Here is a 14387-nt window from a genome sequence, read left to right on the forward strand (position 1 = left end):
TTTTTGCTAAACTCTTTGCAAATTGTATCATTCTCTTTTCATTTTCAAAAGCATCCTGTCAAAAAAAAAACAGAGAACATAATGTTTCTTCTCTTAAAATAAAATAAAAAATTGTTTTCAACTTTTATAAACAGTAAACACATTTGATACTTCCATTTTGTAACATGTTTTTATAAACAAGAAAAACATGTTCAGTATTAAGTCTTAAAAAGCAACGTAGAACATAAAGATAGCATAATTTCATAATGTCAATTTTATTTATTAAATTTTGAGAATCAGAAGATAATTTATACTAGTGTTATCAAACATGACTTTAGAAAAAATCAAAATATTAATTCTAAAAATAGAAATTAGAACATAGAAATGTAGCCAAAAGGCACTAGTTTTGAAGAGTCCAATTATTCCAGGTAAACTATAGTATTTTAGAAGGGTCAGCATTGAGGGGAATCATATTGCTTCAATTTCATGTTGGGAATTACTTGTACTTTTAATCCATTTGCAGCAAAAGCTAAGTGCAGAAATACAGAAGATGACAGATGTTTAGCCGCCAGGTCAAAGGATCCAATAGGGAAAATCAATCACAAGAACAGATCTTCAGCTTTAGCTTCATGTCCACTCTGTAAATCAAAATGCTAATTTTGATTCTACAAAAGCATCATTTAGATACAGTTCAAATTTGATATGAAAATAATAATAACAAAACATGCCAGATTTAGAGGTCTTACATCATCTACACGTCGAAGCACACCGAATTCAGGACCACGACTAGAAGGAATTGTGATATGATCAATCTTGTGACGATGCAGATCAGTCACCTATGAGAAAATATAGCATTCAGAGGTAGTTAATTATCATTATTATACATAGACAAAAACCAAAGAAATATAGCATCTTTGAAACATTCTCTGTCATAAGAATTTCCAGAGAAAAATGAAAACCTGACAACAAAGAGGAATATTTAACACAGTATTTTGCTAAGTTCCCAAGCTCAAAACAATTTTAATGCATAGATTGATCATAGATTAATTCATCTCGGACTAACTTGTTTATAGAAAATTCATTTATGTCCTTAGTTGATTTTATTGATTGATTGGGATCGGATTGAGGGAGGGAGTATTTTTGTTTTCCCTATCCTTTTTGACGTTATTAGGCGGCATGTGTACTTTGGTGCACCCCCTTTTAGCGCTTTAATACTATTTACATTTGCCTATCAAAGAGAGAAAAAAAAAAAAAAAAAAAACTTTCCAATAAATTTAAGTACCAAATTTTAACTAGTTAGCCATTAGCTAATACACGGTATTTTACTAAAGCTCCCAAGTTCCTACTAGTGTCCAACCAAAATATAAGGAAAAAGACTGATTATTATACAAGTGGAATTGTAAACTTGAATAACCTATTGACATATATGTGGTTTTGGGTGAACCTCGAAAATAAAAAAAAAATAAAAAATAAAAAATAAAAACTATACAAGTAAAATCTTTCCATCATCAATCTTAAAAGTCAACATCCAGATCATCCAAATAATTTATCTTTCATTAGAATAAAACCTGCTCGATGACAATAACTACATCTAAAACTTTGATCTTCAACACTTGTCTTTGACTACACATGAACAATGCTAAGAATTTTCCATTTTTCCCCTTTCCTCTTCATTATGCACTATATGCCTAAATACCTTTTAAAAATAGTAATCTTTTTAAGGAGAACAAAATCAATACTTATAAGAATTTAAAATAGTCAAATGCAATCATATCTTACGTATAATGTATTGTATGGTGTGTTGTATGTATCATTAGATGCATAAAAGATGTTATGTGCTAGTCATACATATTACTTTCTACATGAAAATTTTATTGCATCGGGCATCATGAATTTTTTAACTATTGACATCCATATAGTGGAACTTCCCAGCAGCATGGATGGCTAACCAAGATAAGCAAAGAGGAGATTAGAGATGAAAATATATGCATAAACATCCAAAAAGGGGGAAAACACAATTATAGTGATTGAAAGCTCAAGGAAACCTAGATGACAAGGTCTCCTAAATCCAGGTGCAACATGCACACATGAACCTGCATGTGTATGTATAATAATTTATTACATATAAGAAACTATACTTATACTTGATATAGATAAAGAATGGTACAAAAGAAATAAGTGTGAGACAGCCTTCAAAAAAAAAACAAAAACAAAAAAAAAAAAATAGAGGTGTGAATAGAAGAATAAAGCAAAACCATTACAGTAGGAAGCCCTTGGCTCTCCATCATATTACCTCTAAGAACCATGGTTGTTTCAGATAACCATTTCCCAATATATCACAAAGGAAAATCCAAAAAATTTAGGAAATAACCAAGTTGAGCAATCCATCAACAGGGAAATAGCTTTTATAAGTTAGTATATGAAGCAATATATTAAATAGGTTAACCAAGAGAAGGAAAGTAGCAAGATACAGATAAAGGAATTATTGAAACAAAGGTAACAGCCAACCTTCACACCAGAGAGCTTTTCTAGTTTCTCGATGGAATCCATAACTATTTTTTCTTCACCATCCTCACTAATCCATAGAGGAAGAGGAGTACCCCAGAATCTACTTCGACTGATAGCCCAGTCTCTTGCATTTTCCAGCCAATTGTGGAAGCGTTTTTCCTGTAATATGACACAATAAAGGAAGGCAACTCTAAGATTAAAATTCATCTGGGGGAGTGTGTATAACCTCAGTTCTCTATGTTTACAGTTATTCTGCAGGAGGTACAAAGTATTTGTTTATTTTCTAATATTGAAGTATGACACAGGAAAAAGGTACAAAGTATTTGTTGATAACATAGGATTCAGTAGGTCAAAAAAACCACACAAAAAGAAAAGAGAAATAGAAAAAGGACAAAAGTGATTGTATGGTTTGACAAAAGCATGCCAAACCTTCACAAAATCAGGAACCCAATATGTCTGTTTGTTGTTTTCTAGCAATTGCTCCTTCAAGTTTTCCACTTTGACAAACCTGTAAGTTAAAATAAAGGAATAGCTCAGTATTATATATATTTTTTGATTGGCAAATAAGAAAATATATATATATATATATCTATGTATAAATGTCAAACTAAAGTGGCAAAAATAATACACTGGAAGTATACAAGTGAGACACAAAAGATACAAGCTAAAGTAGCTACAACCCTACTTTAGGACTTTGAGCACAACCATTCTATTATACTCTCAGAAACAAAAATTCATTGAATATGAAGTTAAAATACATGTGAAGGATGGGAAATCCTTCACAGAAGTACAAACTTTAATCAAAAGAATAGATCAATACGATGTTTCCTATATACCATTGTTCTGTTTATCAAAAAAACAAATTAGTTCCAAAAAAGAAAAGAGTACTCAAAGAAAATTAAAAGGTCCGGCTAAAATTTCAGCTTAAGTAAAATAAATCTTTGATGAACATGCATATACCAGCTCGGAACAGCTCTATAAATAAGAGGGGTATCAGATCTCCAACAAAACGGATAAGAATGCGTAAATCTGCCAGATTTGATGAGCCTGCCTTTTCTCTGCATAAATACAAAGAATTTTTAGTAAAACAAAGGGAGACATTCAGTGAACAAAGTAAATGGACAAAAAAGGTTATGGCATCCCATTCTTCATATGAAACTCTTTTCTATTTTTTCCGTAGCTATGATAATAACAACAATTAAAGAAAAGAAAAAATGAAAAAAGACAACCCTGTAAATTAAAGCCCAGCTATAAAACTAATACAACAATTGATAATAATATTTTATTATAGGCAAAAATATTAATAAGTTGACTGATAAAAAAAATATAAATAAGTGTCTAGCAAAAAGGAGGTGCAACCCTATTGCATAGGAAGATACAAAACACACCATGGGCTAAAGGAAAAAAAGAGAGAAAGAAAGAAAAATGGAAACCAACAAACAAACAAAAAAGCACTAGAGGGGCCTAAAGCTGGTATCTTTGTTACCTTTATTGCTTCAATAATGTCTTTATCTGCATCCTTCACATAACGCCCACTAAAGTCAGTAATCCTCCCAGTAAAGCAGCCATCATCATCAACTGCTACAATTAGATCTTCTCCCTACACAAAATCCCACAAAAAAAGAAGGAAAAGGGGGGAAATACTTCAAACAAGAGAAAAAAATTAATGAAAAACTATAACATAGCGAAACTGCTATTAAACAAAACTAAGAAGATATTGTTTTCAACCCAACCAGAGCAACAAGGAAAAGGCAAGAGGAGAAGGCCATCTCAATATTTCAAATGCAGCAGGTACAAGAATTAATTTTAACTTTTAAGCAAAACTTGATTGTATCACACACATATCCATAGTCGTTAAAAACTTATAATTCACAATATGGTACAATGATACAATATATTTTTTATGCAAATGATCACACTCCATATCTTATCTTAAGTGTATCATATATATATATAATATATATATATATATATATATATATATATATATATATATATATATATATATATTTATAAGTAAGCGCAGAATATATTATCAGGAGGCAAAATAGCCGCAAAGCATACAAGGAGTATACGAGGCGACTAAGGCTCCCAACCAAAAAGGAACAAAACACCCCAACCCCTAAGTGGAGGCTAACCACTCCAAGAAGCCTATAAGGGAGATCGGCTCCACACCAATGTACAATTTAGCCCAACCCCAAACATTACACACAAAAGAAGTTTTTAACTTCTGAACTGCTAACACCCTCCCCTCCCTCCCTCCCTCCCTCCCTTAAAAGCTAGTCTATTCCTCTCCTTCCAAATTGTCCAAAAAATGTACAGCGGGATGGACTTCCACAATTTTTTCCTTTTTTTTCCTACAAAAGAGCCCTTCCAACTAAATAAAACCTCCTTTACAGATTCTGGAAAGGCCCACTGAACACCAAACAACCCAAGAATGATATCCCACAATACTTTGACAACTGTACAATGAATTAAAATATGATTTATCGTTTCCTCTTCACAACCACACAAGAAACAACAGTTAGGAAACTGCCACCCTCTTCTCTGAAGCCTATCAAGAGTGAGAACCTTCCCCCAAGCGGCTTCCCATGCAAAAAAAGCAATTTTGGTTGGAACTCTATCCACCCATATATTGCTATTCGGGAACTCGACGACAATGGGGTTTGCTAACACTCTGTACGCTCTCTTGACTCTAAACAGCCCGTCTCTTCCTTCCTTCCAAATCACCGAATCTTCCTCCAACGTAACCCTATGCTCCCTCAACACATCCAGCAAGTTGCCCACCGTATCCAACTCCCAGTCATTAAAGTCCCTTAGAAACCTTAAATTCCACCCACCTTGGCCAAAATTCTGGTCCCAAATTTCCTCCACCGTGGCATTCCTTTGGGCTGCTATGGCAAAGAGCATCGGGAAACTTTGGGACAGCACATAATTCCCGCACCAAGGATCTGTCCAAAATCTGATTTTATTGCCTTTTCCCACCTTGAACACCATATTTTCCCAACACCAATCAGATTCCTTCAAACTCTCCTTCGAAACCCCTACTCCAAACACCCCATTTGTCTTCCTTGTCCTCCATCCAAAGTCCTCTTGCCCATACTTTGCCTCAAGCACCTTCTTCCAAAGATCCTCCTTAGCACGAGCAAACCTCCAAATCCATTTGCCTAGCAAGGCTTTGTTCAAACGAGCAAGCTTCCTTAATCCCAGCCCTCCCTTTTCTTTATCCGCACACACCACCTCCCAATTGACTAAGTAGGCTTTTTTTTCCCCATTGCCCCCTCCCCACAAAAAGTCTCTTTGTAACTTTTCTAGCCTCCTTGCCACTGATTTTGGCATACGGAACAAAGACATTTGATACAAGGGCATGCTGGCCAACGTGCTCTTTATAAGAGTGATTCTCCCACCTTTGGAAATATATTGGCGTTTCCAAAGGGCAAGTCTCCTCCTCACCTTCTCCTCCACCCCATCCGACATGGAAGTGGCCTTATTAGGAGCCCCTAAAGGCAGCCCCAAGTAAACGGCAGGCAGCTGTCCCACCCTACACCCTATTTCAACAGCCATCTCGTTCACCTCTTCCACTTCCCCTACCGGAATAACCTCACTTTGTTCAAATTGATCTTTAACCCTGAAGCCGCTTCAAACCAAAAAAGTATCCAGCTCAAATGCGTTAAGTACTCTTTCTTTGCCTCACAAAAAACTACTGTGTCATCCGCAAAAAGTAAATGAGATATATTGACAGCTTGCCCTCTACCTCGCCAAATGCTACACCCAAAGATAAAGCCCCCTTCAACAGCCCTCGTGATGAGCACACTTAGCACTTCCATTCCCATGACGAACAAGTAGGGGGATAGAGGGTCCCCTTGATGCAGGCCCTTAGAACTTGAGAAAAATCCAGCTGGCACACCGTTCACCAACACTGAGAATTTGGCAGTAGATATGCAACTCCACATCCATCCCAACCACTTTGGCCCAAATCCCATTTTTTGCATAACCTTCAACAAAAATTGCCAATTGATCCCAGCCACTTAAGTGTATCATATATATATATATATATATATATATATATATATGATACACAATAGATACATAATGCAATAATACACACGCACACACACACACACATATCTTCAACTGTTTTTCATAATTTTTAAGAAAAATCAAATTGAAAATTTTTTTTGTTAAAAAGAATTATTATATTAATTGCTTAAAATGTATAGAAAGGTTAGAAATTGACCATAAAAAAAGAGAGAGGTAAAATAATCCTACATGTAAAGCTACATTCTTGTTGTCAAAAGTAATAGTGGAAGTTAAGTAAATTTATTCTTACAATGACCATTGAAGAATTTTCATATGAATGATTTGAATGTTCACATTGAAAATGATGGTGCTTGTGCAATTAAACTTTTATTTTTTATATATATATATATATATATATATATATATATGGAATTTTTTCAATGGTGATAGAATGATGAAAAACATGAAAAGTTGGAACTTTTATTTTGGACGTATGAAGACATATATCAACACATAATTAAATGTCTAGTTTGAATTTAGAACTAAAAATCAAATCTAAAAATGTTATTAAGTTTATTTTTGTAGATTTTGTGATGAAGACTATACATTAAACTCATATTTTGTTAAATTTAGAACTATGCCAAACTCTAGTATTCGATGTTTTCATATGGTATGATATATTTTAACTCTTTAAATTCTACAATCTTTCATGAAATTGATTATATGTTACTCTATACTCCATGCTTCTAATATATATACACATGTAAGCATATTTTTTCTATTTATTTTTCACTATATAAAAAAAACTTACGATACATGATTAAAAAACAGAGAAAAACGATATATGATATGTTTTACAAATTAACAACCATGTTCATATCATCGTAACTAGCTGTCATTTACAGCCATTAATAATTCACAGGGGAGAAAAGGAAAGAAAAATGCAAATCTGTTATTCCTTGTTTTGGGCTTCAACAACTTCAGTTGTCAAGGGAACTCATCTCTCTATTATTCAACTCAATTGGAATTTGGTGTATAATTAAAGGGTTAAAAGTGCAAATCTCGGATCCGGGATTCTACCTTTTTCTGTAGATGTTTTTTATTGTGTTGGGGGTATATAGGTAATATCATATTGCTCTATTATTTCTATCAGAGTTTGTATATCAGCGAAGGACTTCTCATCCTTCTCATGCATTTCAAATTACCATTCAATGAATTCTTGTATCTGATCAGGAAAAAAAAATGAAAGAAAAGTTCATAAGAATATTGCTAATTTTTGTTCTTAACAAAAAAAAAATGGAAAAAACTTGTAAAAATCAACTTGTTATTGTTCAAAGAAGGTTTGTAGTGCTAAAACTTTAGTCTATATTAGCTAAATGTTTAAAAACCATTTAACAGATTTACATTTCCAGCAGCAAGAACAAACCACCTAAGCAAATTAACATAGAAATTGAGGATTAACCACCAGGAGAGAGAACTCAAGTGCCTAATGAATAGACTCCAAAATAGGAGGCTTGAGGTACAAAACATACATGCTTAGCTGACACTCCAAAAGCAGTTAAGCATTAAAACTTGCTTTAAAAGCCAACAAACCCACAACCAAATCAAACCACCACCCCCACTCTCTCCCAGACTGCTTTCTGTTTTTGTCATTTCTGGTTAGACTGTATAGTTTATTTAGTCTTTTATAGGGTCTCTCACCCTTCTCTGTATTCTTTTTCCATGAGTTAACAAATACTTGTTTCTTATCAAAAAATAAAAAATTCTTATCAGAGATGCTAAGACCATATATGGTAATTCTTGCTTTAGGGCCACATTAACTACATACATTTGAGACCAAGCAAGAAATAGCAACCAGAATACTAAACCATAATGATCTGCATTTTTAAGCATCTGAGTGCAAACCTTATCGATTATTTGATTTTCAACGCAAACCCGGTAATCATCTTCACCGAATGCAGGAGCACAATGAACAATTCCAGTCCCACTATCATCAGTTACATAATTGTCCGAAAGAACTCTGAATGCCGCATCAGAAAACTCCATGAAATAATTGAATAATGGCTCATACCTGCAGTACATGTCTCTAAGAAGTTCATATTCCATATTACAAACTAATAAAACAATTCAAGCTCAAAAAACAAATAAGTGATCAGTGGGACCCATTCAAGTCCAAAATTTGCCAAATGATATCCATCACTAGAATTTGGGTTGGACCTTGGGCATATTTTAATACCACTAAAAATAATAGAATTATTCAGCTCCTACCCGATCAAAATTGTTCAATCACTAAAATTGTTTGGTCGTTAGCCCGTCAAAAGGAAAACAAAATTATTTAGTTAGCCAGATTTAAAAAATATCACTCAGTTGCTAACAACCATCCCCCTCTAGAAATAAGAGCATGCAAAATCATCTAGATTACCTATGAAAGGTGATACTTGCATTGTTCAACAATAGAAGGCAAAAAATTGTTCAAAAAAAAAAAAAAAAACCAAAGCACATGAAAATAAAGAATGTAATGGAGTTGAAAACTTTTTTTTTCCCCATTTTTACTCATTTAACAGAAGTGAAGGATTTGATGTTCAAAGAAGGCACTGGTTCCGACTCCAAGCTCTTTCAAAAATGAATCCCAATGTTTATCCATCTATTCATTATCTAGATTTACCATAGTAAGGGAATCATTAAACTTCAATGAATTCCAAGAACAAATAGTACCTTTTGAAACCATCCTATTCATTACAAATACATACTAGAACTTCAATTCTAGAAGGGGAGACCAGGAGTGGGGCTCAAAGCTATTCTTAAGTTAATGATATATATTTATAGACTTATAAAACCCTAGAAGAGTATAAACCTTCTAGAAGTCATCCTCCTAGTTATATAACATATTAGGAAAACAATTATATTTCCTAAAACCACAAGAAATTTATAATTTTTTTTTTTTGGTAAGACAGAAATCTATAAAACAAAAATATAAATCAATGATATTTATACATACTTTATACATACACATAATAACTCGAACTACTGTGGGATCCAAGACAAGTATGTCTGATGTAGGACAACGCTAGGATGGTTGCCTACACTCAAGGGTAGATGGACTAGGGTTTTAACTTTTAGGGTGGAAGGAGAGGAACAAAGAATAAATGTTATGGTAGATAAAATTATAAGATAAGAAATTGAGAGAAAGAAGAAACAATGAAGAAAAGATGGAAAACCTTAGAGTCTCACTAAGGCCTTCTAGGAGTCTCACCTAGAAGAAATCAATGGAATCTCACCATTGAGGGTTGCAACCTTGCAATGAAAGAAAATATAATATTATTCATATCAATTCATCCCTTTGATTTACATTGAGTAGCCTATTTATAGGCTTCTCTAAGAAATTCAAAGTCTACTACGACTCTAATAACCTATTATGATTCTAATTCTAATTATAACATCCAAAATCTACTAGAATTCTAATAACCTATTATGACTCAAATTCTAATTATATTATAACTCAACTAGCTAATCCTAATTAGACTCCAACAAATACCAGTCCCAATTCAATTCTAATTAATATTAATTCTACTTAAAGTTTACTTAGGTCTTCTCTTTCTTCCTTGAATAAACTTTAAAAGGCTTTCCCCCATCAATTCTCCCCGGCTTGAAAGAACTCGGCTCCGACGAGTTAGATGCTTGATACAATTCATAGAGATTAGGGTCAAGCTTCTGAAAATCCGTTGTCGTAATCCATGTATTTTCAAAGTGTGGTTTGTCTCGCCATTTCACCAAAAAATTTTGATATCCACCTTGTCGAGTAGACACAAGTTGATCATCAAGAACATACTCGATCACAGGACGTGGGCTAAGAGTAGGTGGTAATTGAAAATCCAACTCTTCACTTGCATCGTTGTGATGACCATGGTAGATATTTTTTTTTTTTTTTGATAAGTAAAGAGAAGTATATTAAAATGAAAGAAGAGACACCAAACTAGTGCCCTCTAGGTATACAGGGAGTATACAAAAGCAGCCCACCAACTCTAAACCAAGGTAGCGGGACAAAACCCCTACCTATAACTAAAGCCTAGCCACTCAAAAAAGCTAACAAGAGACCGAGGGCTCAAAACTATAAACACCCTAACCCATGACCACAGATTACATACAAAAGAATGTTTCAACCTTTGGATTGACAACACCTCATTCCCAAAAGCCAACAAATTTCTTTCCTTCCAAACTGACCAAAATATACATAAGGGGGTCATTTGCCACGCCTTTTTATGGATTTTCCCCACAAACGCTCCATGCCACCCAAGGAGAGTTTCCTTAACTGTACCAGAGAGAACCCACTCCACACCAAAGAGAGAAAAAAGAATATTCCACAATGCCCTCGTCATAACACAAATCTTCCACATTAAATATTGGACTAAAATGCAAGTCTGAGGGGAGCTCTAACAAATAAGCATTCTCACTAAAGAAAGCCACAAGATGCCACTCTTGGCTAAGAACTGCTCCAATTCCCACATGGGAAGCATCACAAGCCACCTCAAATACTTTCTCAAAGTCTGGTAGACGTAGGATATGAGGGTTCACCATCTTGGATTTGATTTCTTCAAATGTCTTGTTGGTCGCCTTGGTCCAAATAAATAAACCAGGTTTCATGCATTCAGTTATTGGGGCCATAATAGAGCTGAAATTTCGAATAAATCATCAATAGAATGTAGCCATTCCATGGAAGCTTTGCAACTCATGGATATTTGTTGGTACTGGCCAATCAACAATAGCTTTAATCTTCTCCGGATCTGTTTCAACACCCTTAGAAGACACAACAAAGCCAAGAAATACAACACTAGGGCTCATGAAAGTAAATTTTTTCATATTAATGTAAAATTTTTCAACCCTAAGAGTACGCATTACTTGCTTCAAATGTTCCTCATGATCTTCACAAGATCGACTATAGATAAGAATATCATCAAAATAGACAACAATAAACCGTCCAATAAAAGGTTTCAATACCTGCATCATAACCCGCATGAAAGTACTTGGAACATTGGTTAGTCCAAACAGCATGACTAACCACTCATACAATCCATCCTTAGTTTTGAAAGATGTCTTCCATTCATCCCCTGGTCTAATGCGTATTTGATGATATCCACTTCTTAGATCAATCTTTGAGAAGATTACTGATCCAACCATCATATCTAGCATGTCATCAAGTCTTGGAATTGGAAATCGATACTTGATTGTGATTTTGTTGATTGCATGATTATCCACACACATCTGCCATGATCCATCCTTCTTTGGTGTTAGTAGGGCAGGAACTCCACAAGGACTTAGGCTTTCACAAATAAAGCCTTTAGTATGTAATTCATCAACTTGCCTTTTCAATTCAGCATGCTTTGTTGGATTCATTCTGGAGGCTGGTAAATTTTGGTAATGATGCATGGGGAATCAAATCAATGGCATGTTGTACATCACGCAGGGGAGGGGGTTGATTAGGTAACTCTGTAGGCCACAAGTCAGAAAAGTCATCAAGGATTTTACGTACGTTTGCTAGATATTTCTTATCTTTTTCTTTAAATTCTTCCACTTTCTAAGACATTAAAGCAAAAATAACTTTAGTTTCCTTGCTCTCATTTTCAAATTGACAGATAGTAAGTACCTTTTTTGGTTGTGCCTCTTCCTTTGACTTCTTAATTGGAGGGACTTCTTTCATTGGACGAAGGATCTCCTTACGTCCGTTGTGTATGAGAGCATATGTATTTTCATAGCCATCATGTTGAACTCTTCTATAAAAAGGCCCAGGTCTTCCAAGTAAAATATGACTTACTTTTATGGGTAAGACCTCACACCATACAGACTCTTCAAAGTCCTTACCAAAAAGGAATGTTACTAAGCAGCGAAAACTTATTGGGATAGAGGTGTCATTAACCCATGCTACTCTGAATGGATGTGGATGTTTCTCTATTTTAAGGTTTAGCTTCTCAACAAGTTCTTGCGAAGCTATGTTCAAACTGCTACCTCCATCAATGATCATGGTGCATAATCTCCCTTGGCAAGAAATACGTGTTTGGAAAATGCTAGTACGTCGTCAATCTTCTTCTCCTTTTACCTTTGGGACAACTAATAAAGGTCATACTACAAGACTATGCCCTTCCGTCATACCATCATAGTAGTCACATTCTTCACTAACTTCATCTTCATTGTAGGTCCCTTCTTCCTTTGGGTAACTCTCCAATTCAGATTCTGGTTCTTCAACACAAAAGTACAAACCTTTGATTGAGCATACAACAGCATAATGACCATGCCCACCACACTTAAAGCATAAAGGAGTCACATCTACTTTTCTATCTCCAATACTCATTGAAGTTTTACCCTTATTACCATTCTTATGAGCCACATTCGAAGTTTGTTGAGTGTAGCCCCCACCATTCACATGATTAGAAGTTCTGAAGTTTGATGTGCTTAAAGGTTTGCTTGTTGTCCTGTTAGAGAAAGTGCTCCCAATTTGTGAACTTGGACGTCTGAAAACTTGAAATTTGAGGCCTTCTTCTATTTTGAGGGCTAGTTGATAAACATCATCTACGGTATAAGTGTGTGCAACTATCATCTCAAGTTGAATCTCCATTTGAAGTCTAGCTTGGTAGCGGGCTGCAAGTTGAGAATCACTTTCCCGCACTTGATTTCGAATGCTCAATTCATGGAATTCTTGTGTATATTCTTCAACGACTTGGTACCTTGTTTAAGGGAAAACAATTTTGTATACATAAGTTGTTCATAATCAGTTGGGAGAAAGTGCTCCTTCATCTTCAACTTCATCTCGTCCCATGTGTCAATAGGTGGTTGGCCAGTTCTATGACTTGATTCTCAATATTATGCCACCATAGATGTGCTGCTCCTTTCAACTTTGCCTTCACAAAACAAACTATTCTATTTTCGGGCATTGCATACCAATCAAAGTAATCTTCCATTGACATAATCCAATCAAGAAAAGCTGTTGGATTTAGTTTTCCATAAAATTCAGCAACTTCAAGACATACCTTTTTAGTCACATCATCATCTAGCTCAAAAAGTTCGGCCCTTCTTTGAGTCCCCATCATAAAATTGTCTTGTTTTTCGTGTGATCGACTTGGTGATTGTCTAAATTGATGACTTGCAATCTCCTCTTCAATTGATCGTTTCTTGACTCTTTTCTACTAACTTCATGATCTCATCAAGTTTGCTATTTAGTTGTATTATAGCATCTTGATGGGATTGTTGTGTGGCTGAAATTTCCTCCAAGCGTATTGTAGCGGCATCTTGATTGCTAGAAGTTTTTTTGGAACTCATGCCTGCATAAGTTGCTCCGCTCCTTAATTACATATGCCTTCAAGCCAAGAACTTTGGCTCTGATACCAAAATTGATGTAGGACAACCCTAGGATGGTTGCCTACACTCAAGGGTAGGTGGGCTAGGGTTTTATTTTTTAGGGTGTAAGGAAAGGAACAAAGAATAAATTTTATGGTAGAGAAAATTATAAGATAAGAAATAGAGAGAAAGAAGAAACAATGAAGAAAAGATGGAAAACCTTAGAGTCTCACTAAGGCCTTCTAGGAGTCTCACCTAGAAGAAATCAATGGAATCTCACCATTGAGGGTTGCAACCTTGCAATGAAAGAAAATATAATATTATTCATATCAATTCATCCCTTTAATTTACATTGATTAGCCTATTTATAGGCTTCTCTAAGAAATTCAAAGTCTACTAGGACTCTAATAGCCTATTATGATTCTAATTCTAATTATAACATCCAAACTTTACTAGAACTCTAATAACCTATCATGACTCAAATTCTAATTATATTATAACTCAACTAGCTAATCCTAATTAGACTCCAACAAATATCAGTCCCAATTCAATTC

The 14387-nt window shown here is 34.7% G+C and overlaps 1 protein-coding gene across 2 annotated transcripts in view; it reads right to left on the reverse strand.

The window, feature by feature from the left end:
* The window catches only part of LOC117914263 (isoleucine--tRNA ligase, cytoplasmic), a 35786-nt gene that overhangs the window by 9115 nt on the left and 12284 nt on the right, over positions 1 to 14387 (reverse strand). For both annotated transcript variants that reach the window (XM_034829514.1, XM_034829516.1), the window contains exons 5-10: positions 8413 to 8578; positions 3974 to 4087; positions 3448 to 3545; positions 2917 to 2995; positions 2488 to 2646; positions 726 to 815 (exon numbers count right to left, since the gene is read on the reverse strand). In XM_034829514.1, coding sequence (XP_034685405.1) covers positions 726 to 815; positions 2488 to 2646; positions 2917 to 2995; positions 3448 to 3545; positions 3974 to 4087; positions 8413 to 8578 — 706 coding nt within the window. The remainder of the gene's footprint in view (positions 1 to 725; positions 816 to 2487; positions 2647 to 2916; positions 2996 to 3447; positions 3546 to 3973; positions 4088 to 8412; positions 8579 to 14387) is intronic.

The sequence above is a fragment of the Vitis riparia genome, chromosome 5 (assembly GCF_004353265.1).
Source record: "Vitis riparia cultivar Riparia Gloire de Montpellier isolate 1030 chromosome 5, EGFV_Vit.rip_1.0, whole genome shotgun sequence".
NCBI classification, from domain to species: domain Eukaryota; kingdom Viridiplantae; phylum Streptophyta; class Magnoliopsida; order Vitales; family Vitaceae; genus Vitis; species Vitis riparia.